Source organism: Eufriesea mexicana, unplaced genomic scaffold, assembly GCF_001483705.2.
Source record: "Eufriesea mexicana isolate 0111107269 unplaced genomic scaffold, ASM148370v2 scaffold8845, whole genome shotgun sequence".
Classification (NCBI taxonomy): domain Eukaryota; kingdom Metazoa; phylum Arthropoda; class Insecta; order Hymenoptera; family Apidae; genus Eufriesea; species Eufriesea mexicana.
In genome coordinates, this window is record NW_016916586.1 from 144,727 (window position 1) to 165,922 (window position 21,196).

General features: G+C 36.8%; 1 protein-coding gene across 1 annotated transcript in view; it reads right to left on the minus strand.

Moving 5' to 3' along the window:
• The window catches only part of LOC108553011 (hemicentin-1), a 123,674-nt gene that overhangs the window by 95,251 nt on the left and 7,227 nt on the right, over positions 1 to 21,196 (minus strand). Inside the window, exons 2-3 of the mRNA XM_017907752.1 lie at positions 15,346 to 15,557; positions 12,617 to 12,934 (exon numbers count right to left, since the gene is read on the minus strand). Of these exons, the coding sequence (XP_017763241.1) occupies positions 12,617 to 12,934; positions 15,346 to 15,557 (530 nt within the window). The remainder of the gene's footprint in view (positions 1 to 12,616; positions 12,935 to 15,345; positions 15,558 to 21,196) is intronic.

The window sequence follows — 21,196 nt, forward strand, 5'->3', positions numbered from 1 at the left end:
ATAATAATATTGTATAATTCGAAATATATATAACATACCAATATAACTAAAAATATATATATAAAGTTCTACAATAACATACCTAATATATGAAAATTCTAAAATATCTGAAAATATATATAAAATACTACCATACCTAAATTCAGTATTTAATATAGCTAAAAAAATTGCCTAAAAATACCTGAAGAATAAAATGAGTGTACCTAATATAATATGTATTAACACATTTTTAAATATTAATTATAAGCATATGATCATAATCATCACCACAATATTTAAATATTTAAAATATTCGAATAAGGGTATATAAAACATACTGATATATCTGAAAACATAACCTATCAAAAGTACACTATAGGATATACCAATATACCTAAATTTATATATAACATAATAATATTGTATAATTCGAAATATATATAACATACCAATATAACTAAAAATATATATATAAAGTTCTACAATAACATACCTAACACATGAAAATTCTAAAATACCTGAAAATATATATAAAATGCTACCATACCTAAATTCAGTATTTAATATAGCTAAAAAATTACCTAAAAATACCTAAAGAATAAAATGAATGTACCTATTATAATATGTACCAATATATTTTTAGATATTAATTGTAAGTACAAATATATGATCATAATCATCACCACAATATTTAAATATTTAAAATATTCGAATAAGGGTATCTGAAGCATACTGATATATCTGAAAACATAACCTATCAAAAGTACACTTCAGCAAACACGCATATAAATATCCCCTAGAAACACCTTTCAGAAATATTATCAGCTTTTTTGACGTTATTTTCCCGTTCACATTTTATATTTATCTATTTACCTCTATCGAACGAAATTTCCCAGAGACCACCTGCCTCGAATTTGATGGCCATCGCCCGGAGGGAACGTACGAAATTATATCCAGTTATGCACCTTCCAATGGCGCTAAATAGATTCGACTGGCGAAATCCACTGACGGTAAATAGGCCTCGCCGCCATCGTATATACATCTGAATTCATTCGCGGTTCTTTGACGGGGGCTAATGAAACGTTTGACCTCGGCGTTTGTCAATTAGGAATTTAGGGGACCGGTCTACGTGAATCGGGGTAATTGATTCCTAGATGGATTTGCTATGGAGAGACGCTGCAGTCCTCCCGATTATTATAATCGGTGATCTATCGATGGAGAAATTCGATCCTGCCGATTATTATATACCATGATCTATAGGTCGATTCGATATGCACCGATGTGCAGTGATGCATCGCGAGGTTTGGGCAAATATTGCGAGGGCGAATACTGGACGTGCGAGTATTAATTATGGCAAAATTCCCATTGAGAATTTACCTCAGAAACACAGCAAGCTGCTTCGGATAATTCCTAAATTACATCAAAAAAGGAATAAACTGTATTACAACAATGGAGACGAAGAAAATATTGTAAACAAAGAATTTATTTTAAAATTATTCCATTTCCACAAAAATAGGCAGAAATTTACCATACATGCAATAAAACCATAAATAAAATAACCAGTATACAGTGAAACCTGATAAATGAATAAATAATGAGCTCCGAATTGTATTATCTTCAAAATAACTCAAAATCTTTCACCCTAAGTGGAGTTTAATATTATTCTAATTTATTTATTTAATATTATATATTATTTTTTAATTTCATATATTTATAATTTTAATTTAATATTCATTTTTAAAACGTCACCCTTTTTTTTCTTTCAACTCCTGCCCGCACATAACTATGAAAATGTCGAGTGTCATTTTCCATAAAAAGAAATACGTGTATTCATTTTATTATCCGAAATGGATTTATTTTTGTTAAGGCTCCGTAATGAAGCTGCGCCCATGGCCCCGAAAACTATAAATACGGGACTGATTACAATCTCGTTGAAATATAAAACACATATCCCCTGTTTGGTTTACCGGTAACAAAAGTCAAAGTTTTATTTATAAGCTTTTATTATTACTTTTTATATATCCAGGTAAATTTGTTCGGAAGATAAAAATACAGCCATTGGAGTCCGCTAACGAACCTGATGCAAAATAAAAGGATTAAGTACCGGAAACGGTTAATATCGAGCATAAAAGCGCCGATTTTAATCAATATAACGCGGACATTGAAAAGCAAAAATTGACGCTCGAAAAATGCATGTCTTGTATTAAGTTACACCAAGTTAAAAACGAAGTGGAAAACAAATGTTCGAAAATAATGGACTGATATTATTCTCGTGTATATGGTAATGCGAATCCTCTTTCATTTTGTCACTCAGTATCGTACCTAAAAACTCGTCTGAACTTTTATTTTTCACCGCAACATGGCCCTATAATTTCCAATAAAACGTTGGACTCAAATTTCGATAAAAAAAAGAAAGAAATATTAAAATAAAATACGCACAGTGATTGGTATCGATATTCAAACCTCGTAATATTTGATAAACTATTATTACGTGGTACTCCATTTATAGCAGAGTTCATATCGAATATTTTCAAGCGTATCAAACTCGCACAAAATTTTCCAACGAATTGTAAGAGGAAATTGTGCTACTGGTTACCATAGATTAAAATATGTATGATGTGCATATGCGTGATGTCTGTATGAAAGGATGAGTGTGACAAGTATGAATATAATGATTATATGAGCGACTTTACACTAAGGTTAACGTTATGGAAACGGATGTAATGAATGCAGTGTGGTATGGTCTAGGTATTTTTGTACTCTATGGCAGAAGAGAGAACGAAGGAAAGAAAAATGTTAGATCGGTACAAATCTAGAATTCAGAGAGTGAAAAAGAGTAGTTGAACGAGCTTCCTATTTAACCCTCTGCACTCGAGAGGAGCCTCTCAGTCACCATTTAATCAGATTCTAAAGATGGATGTTAATTAATATATCAAATTTACAATTAGCCAACGATGCGTGGAATATCGAAGTAAAATAATTCTACGCCTTAATTTGCATATGATCTCTCATTTACCGTTTTAGAAATAAAGTCTTCAAATTACTATTTTCCTGTAACGAAAAATTCGTCGAGAGCAAAGGGTTAACAGTGAGACAGAAAGAGAAAAGAGACAATGTACGTTTCTAATATATATATATACAAAATATTCCAGAAACGGTAGTACAATCGAATGGGAGTGATTCAACGTGAAAAAACAAATCGGAAATAAGGAATAAAATTTTTTCATTTGAAGCTTCATTGTCATGAAAATCGGCTTTGAATATTCACGAGAACGCGTGCACTTAACTTCGGCTGAGGCGGATGGACCATCAGTATACCAGCGTACCCGGTGAATATTCAAAGTCGATTTTCTTCACAATGAAGCTTCGAATGAAAAAATTTTATTCCTTATTTTCGATTCCTTTTTTCACGTAGAATCACCACCTACCTGATTTTACTACCATTACTGAGCCACTCTGTATTTATTGCAATTCATATATCATTTTGGTGTATAATCTAGTAACAAAGATGCACATTTGTTGAACATGAACTAACATTAATAATGACAATCAAATTGGTCGTGGGAAAGGAGTTGCGACTACTTAGTCAGTTCTTCACATTCAATCTGGAAATTTACTAAGTAACACGATTTTTCAGTGAAAATTTAAATCTATGCAGTCAGTGATTTCTTCGTCACAGAGAAATAGCAATTCGAAGACTTACAATACAAATTACCACGTTGAATTATTTTACGTAGACATTCCACACGTCGTTACGTTATTTTAAACGTGGTATATTAATTACCATCGATTCTCGGAATTCGACGGAATTAAACGGTGACTCGGGGTCGACTCTAGAGTGCAAAGGGTTAACGTCTGCGCTGGTCGCCTTGCACCCACCAGCAGAGGGATTCGAGGAGGATCGAGGTTTCTCGAAAGTACCCAATCAGTCCTCTGCTTCCTATATACAGAAATTCCCAATCTGTCACTGATATTCCCGAACTTAAAGCCTGCTTCATTCCATCTCTTTACTGACCACAACCCACCCTTCGCTACCACCCTCTCTTCAAAACAGAAAGATACATCACAAATATAAGTATAGTTTCCGTGCCTTTTATGTATCGAGTGTCCAAAATTCACGCAAGAAATAATTTGATAGAAAACACAGGTTTTCAATTGAAAATTGTAAATATTGCTCATCAATGAAAATGCGTTGTTTTCTCATATGGAGGACCATTTTTAATAACCCTGAACTGTCAGCTGTCACACTGCCTTTTCTTCTCTATCGGTAACACTTTACCACACAAATGGCGCAGAATTTAAATCTTGCGTGAATTTTGGACACCCTAGGAACAATGTTCATAATATATTAAGTACTCTACTCCAATATTTAAGAGAATAATCATAGTAGAATTTAAGCATCAACAGTTAAGATTCCGAGTACTCTACTCGAGACTCATCCATTTCGTTATATTACCCTCGCCACTAAAATCAATCCTCATACGTTCCTGTCTGTTTACATTGTATATATCGTGATTCAGTGATGCATACACTAAACCTACCACGGTCAAATGACTGGTGAATGGAAAGAAGTAGAATTTTCAAAGAATCGAATAACGAAAGGTATTGAGAAAATTACTATATGAAAGAAAAATCGCGATAATGAATAATTAAGATAACATTGAACATGGAATTTTTAATGAATGTTTAGTAAACGGTGATATAGATCTGTTGGAAGGCAACGATATGTATGTGTGTGTGCGCGTGTGTGGCGAGTGACTGTTATGTGTGAAAGAGGCGAAAGAGGTGTCCGAGTCTCAATATAGAACACACTCGCTACATACAGAAATAATATAATCATACATCGTGTAACCTTTGTTAATTTTAATAAATATATTTCAATAGATAAAACTGCAACAAGATCATAGTAAGTTTATTGTTAAACTGCTAGGTAGCCTTACCGAAGAATTCGCTAGCACCCCCATGCCGACACTCGTCCGTTCCTCCTCTATCAGCAGTCCCAAGTGATCCTTTAATTTCATTCTCGAGAGTATCCGAATAAACGTGTACGGTTCTCCACGAATAGTTGTTCAATCTTCGAGCGCTACATCTCACCCAGAGCGACTCATTCCCGCGAGCAGTGGAACGCGTGGCTGAGGCGTGCAATCGCGAGTTCTCCCGTCCGTGCACCCCTCTAGACCGCACTTGCTCCCGGGCGAAGAGTACGCGCGAGACTTCTCGTCACCGTTATCGACCAAGCGCGGCCGTGCACGCCAGGAGCTGTGAGTATGTACACGTGATCGAAGCCAGGTAGAGGGCAGACGGCACGCGATCCACTGATCCGTCTTGCGAGAGGCGTTACTGTTATCTTCGCTGGCCAATCTCGGGTGGACGACTAATAGGTTCAGCGCGTGAACACCTTGTCCTAGCAGGACCACGTGAAAAGGCGTTCGGTAGACGGGTCCGGCCCGTTGGCCAGGGCTCCGAGAAATCGTCGTGGAGAATTGTTTAACCGCGATGGTAGATAGGGCCGATAAACCGGGGCACGGTGGCCGATCAAAGCAGCAGGTCAGGTGGCTTCCGCGAGAACCCGCGGAGAATATTGCTTTGAAGCGTTTATCGACCGATCTAGCACGCTGGATTTCCCTTTGATTCCCTTTTTCAGATTAGCCGGAATTGGACTTTAATTCCGACAGTCGGACGCGGATCTTTCCACTCCGCTTTGTTTCTTTCGTGCACGAAAGACCGCCGATGGCTCGAGCTGATCGCCAGGGTGGTGGGTGGCGTGGGTTTCGTGGGCTTGGATGGGATCGTACTGACGAAGGTTCTTGACGAGAGTGAGAGAAGGATTTTTGGGGTTTGTATGAAGATGCTGTTGTGTAGATGGGAAGTGGGTGTCTAATTTTGGGAAAGACAGACGATTTTAGGTATATAGACGTATGTGTTAACCGTTTGAGTGCCACGGGTCATTATTGTTTCCCAATCGATATTTGCCAAGCGGCGCGATAGCGCTTGTCATATTCCGTGTCCAAAAATGCCGAGCGGCGCGACAGCGCTTCTCATATTCCGCGTTCATCAACCGAGCGCGCTGATTGTCAGCTTCGCAGCTCAGAGCGCTGGCACTTTTGGACACAAAATAGAAGAAGCGCGATCGCGCCGCTTGGCACTCAAACGGTTAATGACAGCAAATAGATTGTCATATGTTCAAGTCGTTTCTAAATACAGGTAATCCTCCTACAACACGGTTTCACTATAACACGATTCATAAATTGCGGGAACCCTCCTATAACACGTGTTGCAAGAAGATATGGCCCTTTTCGGTTGAAATAGGAAACGTGCGTGAATCGTCAGAAAATGAAATTGGTGGCATATTAGAATTTGCTAAATCAATTACAGGTGCAGGATTTGTAGATGTGGTTACTGAGGACGTTCAAGATTTATTAGTGAAGGAAGAAGTTGACGAAGCGAATTTAATGGAAATGGCATCTGAAGCTGTAAATCAAATCGATTCTGAGGACACTGGCACTAATGAAGATTGTGCAGTTAATAATTTAACATTAAAAATATTACAAGAAGGCCAAAGCTTAGTTGAAAATCTCGAGTCATTTTTTTTTAATGCAAACCCTGAAAGAAGTCGAAAATTCAAAAGGGAGCTGCGAAACTGTTTAGCTCTATACCGAGAAATTTACAATGACCTGCTAAGAACCAGCGAGCAAAGTGAAATCACAGATTTTTTTAAGAGGGAAGAAGATGCAAGAATTCTAAATGAAGAAAAAAGTTCTGAAAGCGAAGACGATATCATTCCACCGAAAAAACCTTCTCGGTTAATTATATTGAGCAGCGATGACGAAGAAATTTATTAAATTAAAGTTGCGTTAAATTAAAATATTTTTGTTTTGTGTTGTAGATAAATTTATATTTTTAATACAAATTAAATTGCTTATGTAGAATTAAAAAAAAAATTTGTTTTTAATAAATTTTCGAAACGTAATCCCTCTTTTTCTACTGGCTTTGGGTCTCATACAACACGGTTTCATACAACACGGCATTTTCTAGGAACCTATCTACCGTGTTATAGGAAGGTTACCTGTACTAAATACTATTAACCCTTTGCACTCGAGAGACGTTTTTCAGCAGCCATTTAATAAAATTTCGAAGCCCGTTATTAATTAATATATCAAATTTAAAATAATATAACACTGTGCGAGGTATCGAAATTAAATTCTACGCGTTGATTATTGAAATATCATCAGTCTTATAGCAGAAAATTTTCCAACTCGTGCCCTTCCTTAGCCAAAAAGTCGTCGAGAGTAAAAGGTTAAAATACATAATAAACAAATACCTTTGATGAAGAAATACATAGGGTGGTCCATGTTGGATTTAGGTTACTGTTCCGTTAATAAATTCGAACACAGTCTTTCTTAATAGTTATATTTATAAGTTTCTCCTCGCATAGCTGCTTCTTGACTGAAATGAGTCCGAGACTCGCGTGTTTACATTGAAATCTCTCCTCTTCCGTCGCACACCGCCTGGCGATGCCAATGTTTCGAGATTAAGGAGTGTTTGAGTATACGCGAATTTTGGTAATCGCGACACATTGGCATGGCCAGACGGTGTGCGACGAAAGAGAAGAGATTCCAATGTAAACACCCGAGTCTCGGACTCATTTCAGTCAAGAAGCAGCTATGCGAGGAGAAACATATAAATATAACTATTAAGAAAGACTGTGTTCGAATTTATTAACGGAATAGTAACCTAAATCCAACAATCCATTTAAAGTTTTGCACTCAATTATTTCCTACATTACAGTTCGTTTCAAAAAATATTTCAAATGAAACTCACCCTGTATTAAGAGGATCATCTAATAATGATCATAAATTTGTGGCAAATAAACGTGCTTCCAAGATTTCGAGGTAACTTTGGTCTACTTTAATGGGACTGTATACGTCTCTTTATGTGAAGAAATAGTGCCATTCAGAGTGAATTCATTGATCTGTAATATTCTGATCTGTGAAGGCCATAATTGAATAATTAAGTTTTAAGCGAAATTTGAAGTGAAATAACTTATATATATAACTATGGTATTTTTAAGCATAATTATTATGTTATTCTCAAACAAGTTCCGTATCTAAAATTTTGTAATATAATTACTACAATGTTTAAATAATGATAAAATAAAATACAGGGTGTCCATTGATAAGTGTCGTCTGATATATCTATTGAATTTGAATTCGTTTTCAATACATTCCATCATTCCCTCAAGACGACAGTATAACGATACATTCACAAAATATAAAATAAATGATCATTATAATTCAAATGACCATAGCAAATTTTATAAACAAACGTTTCATTCACAACAAAATCAATGAAAGGATAAATAAAAAGGTATGTACTACGCATCTCTTTATAATCTTAACCAACTTCGGCATAGATATCGAACATCACTCATCAATGGACACCGAGTATATAGAGGGTGTCCAAAAATTCTCGCAAGAATTAACCATTTACACTCGACAATTTTTTGGCTAGAGAAAAGTAGAAAATCAAAGATACTCTATTAAAAAACTGACGATACTTTTTAGAGCAGTAAATAAAGAATTGTAGAATTATTTGATTTCGATACCTTACACAATGTTACATAACATTAAATTTGAAATATTAATTAACATCGATGTTCCAAATTTTATGAAATTTTGACCGAGGGTCAACCACTCGAGTGCAAAGGATTAATTTTCATAGAAAACATGTTTTTAATTAAAAATTGTAAATATTTCCCAACAATCAAGACATGTAGCTTTCTTGAGTAGCATTCCACTTTCAATAACCCTGAACTGTCAGCTGTCACGCTGTCTATTTTTCATCATTGGCAACTCTTTACCTCGCAAATGGTGCAAAATGTAAATCTAGCGCGAATTTCAGGACACCCTATATAAATCACTTTTATAACAACAGAAGATTCAGACGAATAAATACTCCGTTTAATTCTACACCAAGCAAGTCCACGTTGTCCTTGCTTCTGATCCCCCAATTCTGAAGCCATAAAGCAAACCTAACACGCCTCATGGAAACTCTCACGAACCAGAGCAGAGACGCATAATTCGGGCAAAGAAACGCTTCGTAAATCGGTGTTTGGCCTGGCTGGCTGGTAAGCTCGTTGGAAAGCAAAGAAAACCAGACTGTCTGTCGCGACTGAACCGTGCAACGTTCAGCGTGACCTATGTGTTACCCAGGCGACCGGTATCTCTGCGTAATTCCGTTGCGAAAGAACCGTGAACGCAGGCCAAAGATCGCAAGAAACACTGCAGGCGTCTCGTTAATGCTTTCCACCTGACGTCACCGGTATCGCGGTTCTATCTGCGTACTGCAGACGGAAATATGTAACCGTTTAGCCTGGTATCCGCGCGATTTCACCGCGATAACTAAGGCACGGAGAGTTAGAGGAGTCTCTGAGGGAACGCGTTTCTCGTTGGCCACGAAGAGCCATCGCGAGACGCTCGCGTAGACGTGGAACGAATTTATGTTCGGGATTTTTCTTTTTTAATGCTCTTCTATTCGCGTCGGATAGGTGGTACCCAGGCTCAGTTTCGTTGGGATGGAGGCAGAAAGTAGAGGGATGTTGGAAAAGTGTGAGGAGATGTTAAACAGGAAGATAGTAAGATATTTATGTGGGTATTTATTATAGATGGAATTTCCGAGGTGATATACATGTGAACAAATTATTCAAATTCTGTGGAGTAAAGGGAAGTAAATTTTTAAGAGGTATGAGGAGAAAGATAGGTGGATTTTAATTTAATAATTGTATTTAATTGGTATATATTATAATTAATTATGGTACCTATTTAATAGGTACCAAATGGAACTTGTTGCCATTTTTATGTTTTATCTGGACTCCTAATTGAATAATTGCCCCCCGCATCTTTATGACAAGAAAGATAGGTGGACTTTAATTTAATAATTGTTATATATTATAATTAATTATGGTACCTATTTAATAGGTACCAAATGGAACTTGTTGCCATTTTTATGTTTTATCTGGACTCCTAATTGAATAATTGCCCCCCGCATCTTTATGACAAGAAAGATAGGTGGACTTTAATTTAATAATTGTTATATATTATAATTAATTATGGTACCTATTTAATAGGTACCAAATGGAACTTGTTGCCATTTTTATGTTTTATCTGGACTCCTAATTGAATAATTGCCCCCCGCATCTTTATGACAAGAAAGATAGGTGGACTTTAATTTAATAATTGTTATATATTATAATTAATTATGGTACCTATTTAATAGGTACCAAATGGAACTTGTTGCCATTTTTATGTTTGACCTGGACTCCTAATTAAATAATTGCTCACTGCATCTTTTAAGAATCCTCAAAATACGAGACCCCTAAAAATTATTAAGTTGCATTAGTGGGCTGTGATATATTGATTGAAAATCACTGGGTTAAGTTATAGAGTTGTAATATGTATAGTAATCTTGTTCAATCTTCAGATGAAAATGAAGTTCATGTCAGTACATATAATTATAATTATTTTACTTTTATGTTATACATATATTCTTTAAGTACATGGAAATAATACAACCAAGTATATATAATGAAAATTTAAATATGTGAAATATTCTATTTATGTACCTCTTCTGGTTCTGAAATTAATTTCACAGATAAATAGGAGAATATAATTTCCCTACGAATTTCATTGATCATTGTCGAAAATTTTAAATTATAAATAATACGATACTATTCACAGAAATAAAGAAATGACAAAAATCATAGTATACCATGAAAACCATAAAACTGTGAAAAATTATAAAAATCGTGCAATAAGTACAAAAAAGAATTATACTAAGTGTCTAAGAAAGAATACCTCTACTCCTACATTATAAAATTTGCACAGTTATATAAGAGAATAATTCTTTATAAATTTCAGTGATCATTATCGAAAATTACGAATAATAAATAATACGATACTATTCACAGAAAGAAATTATAAAAATCGTAGTATGATATGAAAACCGTAGAAAAATTATAAAAATCGTGTTCTAAGTATAAAAAATAATTATGCTAAGAAAGAATACTTCTACTTCCATATTACAAAATTTTCCCTTATTATTTTCAAAATACTAACTAAATTAACAATGTATAATCGAGATAACAGGACAAGACGAAGACTGTCCATTTCCCGACGATATTTTAATCAGATGTCCGGAGAAAGTAACGAAATGAATATTTCAACGATCCCATTAGCCTTTTCGTGAATCATTAACAGGAACGCGATTAAATCACCAACGCCTTGCACCTTGATTATCTGCTTAGAATCTTCCATTCGAATCTGCACCAGGTTGAACGACACAATTATCGCGGAATTACGAGTACGTTCCTCAAGTTCCTTGAATGTGCACAAGTAGAAGCAAACGATGAGATTAAAGGAGAGTAACATTGTTCCGAAATGCGACGAACAAAATGGCGGCTGGACGAGGTTGGAGAGGTAGCAGGACACATCGAGAAGATGTTACGTTAATTTCTCAAACTGTACTTTCTTCGACGAAATTTCTTCGATAAGAGAACGGGGTAATTGCGGAATAAATGTTCGAACTTTAAAAGTTTAAATAATATTTAAAGCGGTGGTAGCTCGTTACGTGGTTTATCTGGCAATTCTGTTAGCTCTGGATTACTCGTAATTAATTTCGTACAACTTTCTGATATTCTTGTTAAAACATCGTTGGTTCCTTAACTGGAAAGGTTCGTCGCGTGTTACTTTCAGAGATAGTATTAAGGGAGATTTTATTACGTGCAAAACTTCGCAGCGGGTAAGATGGGGAGTAATTTGTTGGCGAAGTAAATTTGAATTTGCCGCGGTGGTGAACTTGCGACATGTGATCATCGAATTACAAATCGGTAAATAATTAACGATAAGGATGATTGCGTTAACATAATTATTAAAATTATCGCAACTATTATACTAGCAATAAGAAACTGAAATTAATTAACAATCGCATTAAATATATTATTTATATTAATAATATTAATTACTATTTCTATAAATTCATATTTTCTTCAAATATGTGAACTCTTCCACACAAATTAATAGAAATCTATTCGCAATACAGAAATCTATCCCCAAAACACAGTTGTATTGGAATACCAATACACGGATACAACCCCTCAACCAATTTTAAATATCATCGTCCTCGATATGAAATATTACTCCGAAAGTGAAAAGAATATACAAACTTTGTATAGATTTCACCAAAAAATCATGTCGAACACGAAACTCAAACGAAGCCACTTCAAAAAGCTTGCTCTTCCAAAACATTAAAACATGGTACTTGTCCAAGTACCCACGCAAATAGAAACACAAGCGAACCATGGAGGAAAATAAATCGCGAAATATTCATCTCCGACCCGTCATTTATCCAAATTCCCTAACCTCCATTCATCTCCCGACTGCGTTCACTCTCATTCCGCCACAAATAAACGCGAGCTCCGTTTCAAAGCAAACTCCTGTCAACCGATGGCAACCTTCCAAGACATCGGAATCTCGCAACACGTTCGTCAACCTCACCTAATCCCTGTCATAAAATCAACCGGAAACGAGAAATTGTAACAACCGGACAAACAGTGACACTGAAAATCGTGAGGATAACTTACGATTCACGTCGAGGATGACCAGTATAGTCTTCGGCGGGACCAAGTTGGTGTTGCTAGCCTCGCAGATCAGCCGAGCCTTCAGGTGTTGCCTCCCAACTTTAGGGTAGGACAAGTGGTTAACCGTGAGGCGAGACTCGGGCTTGTAGTGATAGGACTCGTCTATCACGGTGTTCTCGAGGTACCACGTCAGCTTCGGGGGCGGCCTGCCACCTTGTACCTCGCAAATCAGGTTCACGTCACTACCCTCGTTGTACCGTTGCTCTAACCCCGAGATGTTCCTCGTCGTCCCGTCCAGTATCACAGGCTTCGGCGGAGGCACTGCGCGAAATACACGTACAGGTGGATCATGTGTGTAGGTGTACACAGAGAGGGAGAGAGTTGGCACACGCATAAACACAGGCACACAGGGAGCATGATTGAATCAGCGGAAATGCGGATTGATTATTTGTCCGCCGCTTGAGAATGGCTGATCTATCGCGCTGCCTGCGTGCCGGCGTGATTTACTCGTGAAAGATTGATTAGGGCCAATTGAGTTCCGCTGATGCGAGTGATTTACCATTCGCTGAATACTCTTTTGTCGACGATTACGCGCAAACCGAGGCAACGGCCGGCTAAAAACCCGGCAGACCTGGCCGAATTTGCGCCAGCGTGGAACGGTAAATTGCGCAAAGCAGACACCGGCCAGTGATTTATTTATATCGGCACCGGGGTATTTAATTGTTTCTCTCGCTGCTAGAAATACGGACCAGTGTTTCCAATGATTGATACGCTACTGCGCCTAGCTTTTTATTCCCAGTTTTCGTTTCCTCGAGATTCTCGGAGATTTCTTCTTGGACACCGAGACTGATAAATTTAGGGTGAAATAAATGTTCAGGATTCTGGGTCTGGAAGTTATCAGGTAGTCTTTCCGTGAGATTGAAAGGTAACGTCTATTTAGCTAATTTTCGAAGGTAAAGTGTAGATTGAACGTTCAATGCGAATTTATGCAAATTAAATTGTATACTGAACGCAATACTTATCTAACTTGAGATTTGTTACAGGTCATAGTAATATAGCGATTAATACAATCGGATATGAGTTTGGATTTGTTTTATTCAATTCTATTGTTCCTTCCCAGCACATTATATATCCTTCTTCAGGACTCTACGCATGAGCCAAATGATTGCCCAGGGAATTCAATGATAATTTAATGTTACCATTTCCATGAAGTATTAATGGTTCTGTGGTATAAGCAGTATCTAAATGTGAAGCTTCTCCACCCAAATTTTAGTTCCATGTTAGCTATACGAAAATAAATGTATTAATTTAGTTAGGTGCCAAGTATAAGCAGTATCTAAAAGTGAAGCTTTCCCACCCAAATTTTAGTTCCATGTTAGCTATACGAAAATAAATGTATTAATTTAGTTAGGTGCCAGGGTGAGTCGTATAGGAATCACTGAATTTTCCTTTCTTTATTAAACAGTACGATTTTTTCTCGCTTAATGAATGCAACGTCACGAGGAAAAGAGTAGACAGTAAGTCGTCAAAAATTGGTGCAACAACTATTGCGTTGAAGATAGTTAACATTTTATTGTTTCTATATGTATAAAAATGACTATCTAGGTATCCTCTACTCAATAAAAATTGTTCACTCAGCGAGAAAAATGTGTGAAATTATGGTTTGCGTTTAATATAAACGGTATGTTATCCTAGAATGGTCAAAAGCTTCGTTATGTATCTAAATGGCACCTAACTGCTTCTATTTATATTTATACAGTACAAAATTGCTATCTATATCTTCCCTAGCTTGTAAAAGTGGCTCACTTTTATTTTATTATACAAAAATTCACCGTGCACCTGAATTGCACCTAGCTGACGTATCATATATATACATTCTCAATATAAAATTGCTATCTATATATTCCTTACTTATTAAATATAACTCATTTTTGCTTCACTTTACAAAAATTCACCGTGCATCAGAATGGTACCTAGTTGATCTATCACATTTACACATTCTCAATACAAAATTGCTATCTGTACCTTTCCTACTTATTAAAAATGACTTATTTCTACTTCACTCTACAAAGATGCACTATGCATTAGAATGGCACCTATTTTATCTATCACATTTACATATTATCAATACAAAATTGCTGTTTATACTCTTCCTACTTATTAAAAATGACTCATTCTTCCTTCTCTTTATAAAGATTCACTATGCATCAGAATGGTACCTAGCTACTTCTATTGATATTTACATACTTTCAATACAAAATTACTATCTATATCTTTCTCGCTTGTTAAAAATTACTAAATTTTGCTTCACTTTATAAAGATTCACTATGCACCAAAATGGTACCTAGCTGCTTCTATTCATATTTATACACTTTCAATACAAAACTGCTATCTATATCTTCCTCGCTTATTAAATATAACTCATTTTTGCTTCACTTTACAAAGATTCACCATGCACCAAAATGGCACCTAGACGATCTATCATATCTACACATTCTCAATACAAAATTACTATCTATACCTACCCTACTCATTAAAAATGACTAATTTTTATTTCACTATGCACCAGAATGGCAGCTCCCAGTCTCTACGCAGATTCCTATATACACTCTCAGCAGCAACGTTAATCGCAGCAAGAAATAATCGCGAAGTCTTCCTCAGCAGGAAGAAGCCTTCCTGAAGCACCCTTCGACATCGGGCGTAATTTCTGACAAGCGAGGCTCGCTACTCACCTATAACAGTCAGATTCATCTTCTGCTTTCTCGTCGGTGAGTTCCTGAAGTCCACTCGACACCTATAGATCCCTTCGTCCTTGGTCTCCAGCCGATCGATGCTGAGGTGAGCAGGATTGGACGCCGTGATAAAAAATGCTCTTGGTCCCAGTGCCGTCGGCGACGACCAGAGGCGAGCATTGTTGAACTGTCGACGATTGCGAACGTCGAAGCTGAAACCATGATTCATAGTTGTATTTCTTTTTAGCTATCGGCAACCACCGAAACTTTTATCGCGTTAAGTTATCTCGGAGTTGATGAATGTGGGAGTGAAAAATTGAATCGTCAGATTAAACGGGTACCATTGTTCATCCTAATTAATTTCTGAAGCGAGAATCCAGCAAATATCTACTGTGGCAGCAACTCGAATCCATGGTACGGTTAACTTCGAACAGTCCCTTCCACAAAGGGTTAAATAAGGGTGCAAGGGCGTAGACAAGACAGAGTGCATGGAGTCGAGTCATAGTGAATAGAGAATCGTGTGTTTGACGGTTAGAGTTCCAGAATTGAGGAAAACATATCGTAATATTTTAGTTTAACCACTTGCACAAGAAAAACGTGTCACACACGTCGAGATGCTTTTGTTCCAAAATCGCCAGCGACGTGTACACCACGTCGATAGGCATTTACCGCGGAAATAAAAATGACGTGGACTGCACGTTGGCTAACAATCAGATCGTTCATTTCTCGAGCTACAGATCCAGAGTGCACGGCGTCGCATAGTGTCATCGACATCTTGGAAATATTTCAGAATCGATACAGTATCTCGCGACGTCAATGTGACACCTTACTGCGTGTTATACTGTAGTACATGGCACCGCAATCGTGAGTTTATCGTGAAGTTATCGTGGTTGTACTAAGCATCGTATTGTCAATTGTTAATACGTCCAGATATAACTGATTTAAACTTGGATCACTCTAGAACTGCTATAGAATTTAAATCATCAGTGAACAAATTAATTCAACGGCTACAATACTGTAACGATGACTGTACTCAGCACTGTTTTGTCAATTGTTAATTTCTCGAGCAATAATGGATCTGTCTCTTGTCATTCTAGTATTGCTATAGAATTTAAATCCTCAGTGAACAGATTAATCCAACGAATACAATGCTCTGTTGGTGGATGTACGAAGGGATATCGTGGGAGATTAGCTCTTTCAGTTTTCGCGGAAAGCACTGTATCGGATTTTATCAGAGTTTATTATGCACGAGGGGACCTGTGCCGAGAAAACCGTATTGCTCTTGAGAAAATAGTCTGAATCGCAGTGTGGTCGTCAACAAACTGGCTGCATTTTTCCAGCCCTGGCCTGTCATGGGGGGTGCTCGTAGAAATAAACCAGGCCCCCATTGACTCGGGACCTTTGACGTCACTAGGACTGGAAAAATGTCTTTCTTCTACACCAGTAGGGATGTGTCCCTATAAATTTGTTTATTATTAAAATAACTCGTTGTTTATTAAGCTTGCAGATCTCTATCTGCACATTATTTATCTAGGATCTATTGATCCTATATATATTTTCATTTGCGTTTCATATCGGTACAAACTGTCTGAATGGTACTGATGACTGTGGTAACATAGAATTTGCTATTCTAGCGTGTGTGGCAGTTGCTATGTTAGATGATTCAACATTCAACTCGCTAACGAGAAGACTTCAGCGAGTGGAGGCGTCTTCGCGAGGACGTTTGAGCCGGCTACGAGTTAATACCAAAATCCCATGGAACTGGGACGAGAATTTTCATGGAAGCAGCACTTGTAATCTCGAAGATCCGACAGTCGACAACGGTCTTCCAGCCGTCTCGCGTCGTAGAGTTTAGCCGGTGTAACGTGCGAAGTTGAGAACATGCTCGCGCGAGCTTATCGTTCCTCGAATCCTCGACGATTCCGCCTTCGATCTCGCCACGGATCTTGAAATCATTCGTAACACGATTATGGAGTGGATAATCGTGCCCCCTGGGACGAGTTCAGCACGAGCGAAAGCTTTTATTCCTGGAACTTATAGTCGCGTTTCAAGTTTCATCGAAATGTCAGAAATTCACTAGAGGGACAACCAATTTCTCCTGTTACTTTATTCTTGTGTATCACTTCGTAATTATTAGCTACAAATTCTTCTATTTTACTTGTTTCGAATGTTAATTAGTGATCAAGTGAATAGTTGACAATTTCGTATGCTAGTTATTTTTTTAATTAATTGTTTATATAGCGACGACTTCGAATTTTCTATACTAGTTAATTGGCAGATTAATTATGGCGATGGGTTAGATATTAATCGTCAATTCTGAATATTAGATATTTTGAATATTAATTATCATGATAAATTAGCTATTAGTTATCAATTTAGTGCGTTAGTTATTTTGTATATTAATTATAGCAATGAATTAGTCATTAATTATCAGTTCCACATATTTGTTATTATCTATATAAATTTGTGATAAATGGTTTATAATTATCAACTAATCGACATAAAATTATTCATATAAGAATGTTTATGTATTAGATATTTCGAATATTAATTATCATGATAAATTAACTATTAGTTATCAATTTATTTTGTGTATTAATTATAGCGATTAATTAGTCATTAATTATCAGTTCCATATTTTTATTATTTACCATATAAATCAGTGACGAATGGTTCATAATTATTACCCAATCGATATAAGAATTATTCATATAAGAATGTTTATGCATTTATATTAATACTTTATTATTAATACTATAAAATATAAGAGTGTTTATGTCTTTATATTAATACTTTTATTTTTTATGAAGTTGTATTACTTAAAAATTATATATTTATAAATATACCTGTGTAATTCGAATTTCATTTTATCAATATAAAGCTTGTTATTTAATTTCGTCAATGCATCATTACAGTAAATAATTTACAATAATTTATTCACAATCTTCGGTCGTCACATTGCAGATCAAAGTAGAAAACGGTAATTACAGCTACTGTCGAAAGATTTATTTAATCCGTGAAAGTTGCATTGCGATAATTTATGAAATTTGCAAATTAGTTAATATAACTAATTACAATTAATACTTGTTGTAACGTTATTAATTAATACCATAATTATTATAATGTCCACGCTTAATACCATAATTCTTTTGTCGATGAATTATCACCACAAGAAGTAAATATATAATAATAACAATAATAGCAATAACAAAAATAATAATAATAATTAACTTACAACGATATTAACTTACAACGAGTAAATACATAATAACGAACAATTATTACATAAGAAATAATTACATAATTTCAACTTCTTTAAGACCTACAGAAATATATGGTTAGGTTAGGTTAGGTTAGGTTAGGTTAGGTTAGGTTAGGTTAGGTCTTCATCGGTAATATATTAGAATACCTATTTTGCGGAATAAATCAATACCTATCCCGGTGCAATATTGAAGTGCATCTTGTTAGAATCCTCGACAGGCCAAGAACGAGAATTCGACCGTGAATAATTAAACGGAAATAAAAGAACAGTCTCCGCGGATACGGTTTTCATCCTGAGTCATTACTTTTTTCCCCTGGCCCGGAATCTATTCCTACAGTAATTCCACGGTTAATCGGAAATCTGGTTTGCTCGTTCGGCTGATAATGCGTCCCATGTTCAGAGAAAGGAGGAAAATGGTTCCCGTGACTTATAAAACTACCCAACGCGATATACGTTCACGGAGATTCGTTCGCTCGACCAACCGCGCAGGAATATAAGAAAATATTACTCGGAAGTTAATTAATTTCGCGCAACTGCTGTAATTAAAACGCGCATACACGAATCGGAAAACAAATTAGCCCGCGAAATTGATGAAAAAATTCAATAGCCATTTGCCTAAGTGATAAAGATCGAGGTTAAATTGGACCAAGCGTAATATTTCCGCGGAAGCATTTCCTCTCATGAAAGGCAGCGTTTCTATTAAAATATCCCTTTCCGTTTCCACTGCAAATATTTATTAGTAAAATGGATATCTGTCAAGTATTTATAACGCGAACGATTGTCAGTGTCACTTCACATTGTCGTACGTTCACCGATATTCACTTAACCATCTTGTTCCGTCGTGGAACAAGGAAGACCCGTTACGGTCTTCCAACAGCCAGGTTTTAGGGTCGAACAATTCGGCATCGGAATTTCCCGCTCCATGCCTTCAGCATGTTTGACTGCTGTACCTTTTTTCTTTTGACTTCTCGTGTCGCGGAACACGAGAATCCTGGAAATCCCTAATTTAACGAAATTAGGCGACGGCTCTTAAGACTTGGCTGACAATAGGCCTGAGGGCTCCACGTGGTCCGCACACGTTGGAAGCCTCAGGCCTTCGCTAGGGGTAACAAACGGCCGATGAGGTCACCGGCGCGCGGTTGAACCCCAGGTACCCCACCTTGGAGGAGAGGATTTCCTCCACTATCGTGGTTTTTCGGGGGAACCTTCCCTCACTCCAAGGTAACGGATTCGTGAACCAAGGGAACGCCCTTGGTCGACGACACTTCTGATCGAGCACTCAAAGACATCGGTTCTTTGCAACGACTTCCGAACGAGCTCTCAGAGACATCGGTTCTCTTGAAAACAGTTCTCTTCGAATCATCAACACGCCACGGTTCTTTTCGAAACGTTAGACCGTCGTAGAGGCGACGCTTTTCTGCTCGTGCAACTGAAACAGTTGCCCAATATTCATTTGGCGGGCAACACGTGTCGTAGTCGCGAGACGGCCGTACAACCCGTCGGAAACACGACAGTTTAGATCGCGACGCGACGCGACACATCTGTAGTCAAAATTTTCATCAGCAATGGATAAAAAGAATTATTTATTTATTTCAAGGATTCACGGAACTGGACACGCCATATTGTACGTCATGCTCAAGAAAATAATATTGTAATATCAACAGTATATATAATACAATATTTCAAGGAACGAATCATGTTATAGCACATGCCAAGAAATTGAGTTAGTATAATAAGGTGGGACCTATAAATTTGGGATAGAATCGCGATTGTGACACCCCTGTTTTGTCGGTATAGGGGGTAGTGATTGCCTGAGAGAGAGAGAAAGAGAAACTAAGACCAATAGTTTACAGTGGCTTTCGTGAGTATTAATTTTATAGATTTGAATGTGAATATTGTTGGATAATTGAGAGTCTTCAAAAATCACGGAACTCATCATAATTAAAAAAATAATATCAATAGTATATATAATAATTCAAGGAACAAATCACGTTATTGTAATGTCAAGTACTTCAAGGCTAATGAAGTATGTCAGTATAGTAAGGAGGAACCTTCAGTTTTGATGAAGAATTGCGACTGTTGTTTCGTCCGAATCTTCTTATCGACCGTATGAAGAATTCAGGCGAAGGCTTACGTCGTTCTGAGAACGTAAACTATTTTTGAAGGTTTAATATATAATTTAATTTCAATATATCTACAGCAATTTACAATATGTCTTAGCGATGTGCGTTCTACCGTGGTGTCGTTTGTGTCGTTTTGATGTTTGTACTCTCTGTCTTCTTGGTGTCGTGTATTTTTATATGTTCGTCTGTTGCTGTCATTGGCTGTCAAGATGTCTAAGTGGTGGGTGTGTTTTTTCTCCTATTGGCGGCGTGTTCATTGGAGGGATGTGCGGGAGGCTCGGAACTGGTAGGTGGAAGTGGAAGTTTAAACAAATTGTTAATTTGTTTAGGTTTGGGAAATTTTAATTCTTTTATGGGGGATGCTCGGAGTTCGAGGTGTCCGCAAATCGTGGGACGCTGGTTATAAACGAGTAAACCATCGTCCCTTCGATTCGGGTCCCTTGTTCTTGAGGGTATGTATGGAAAT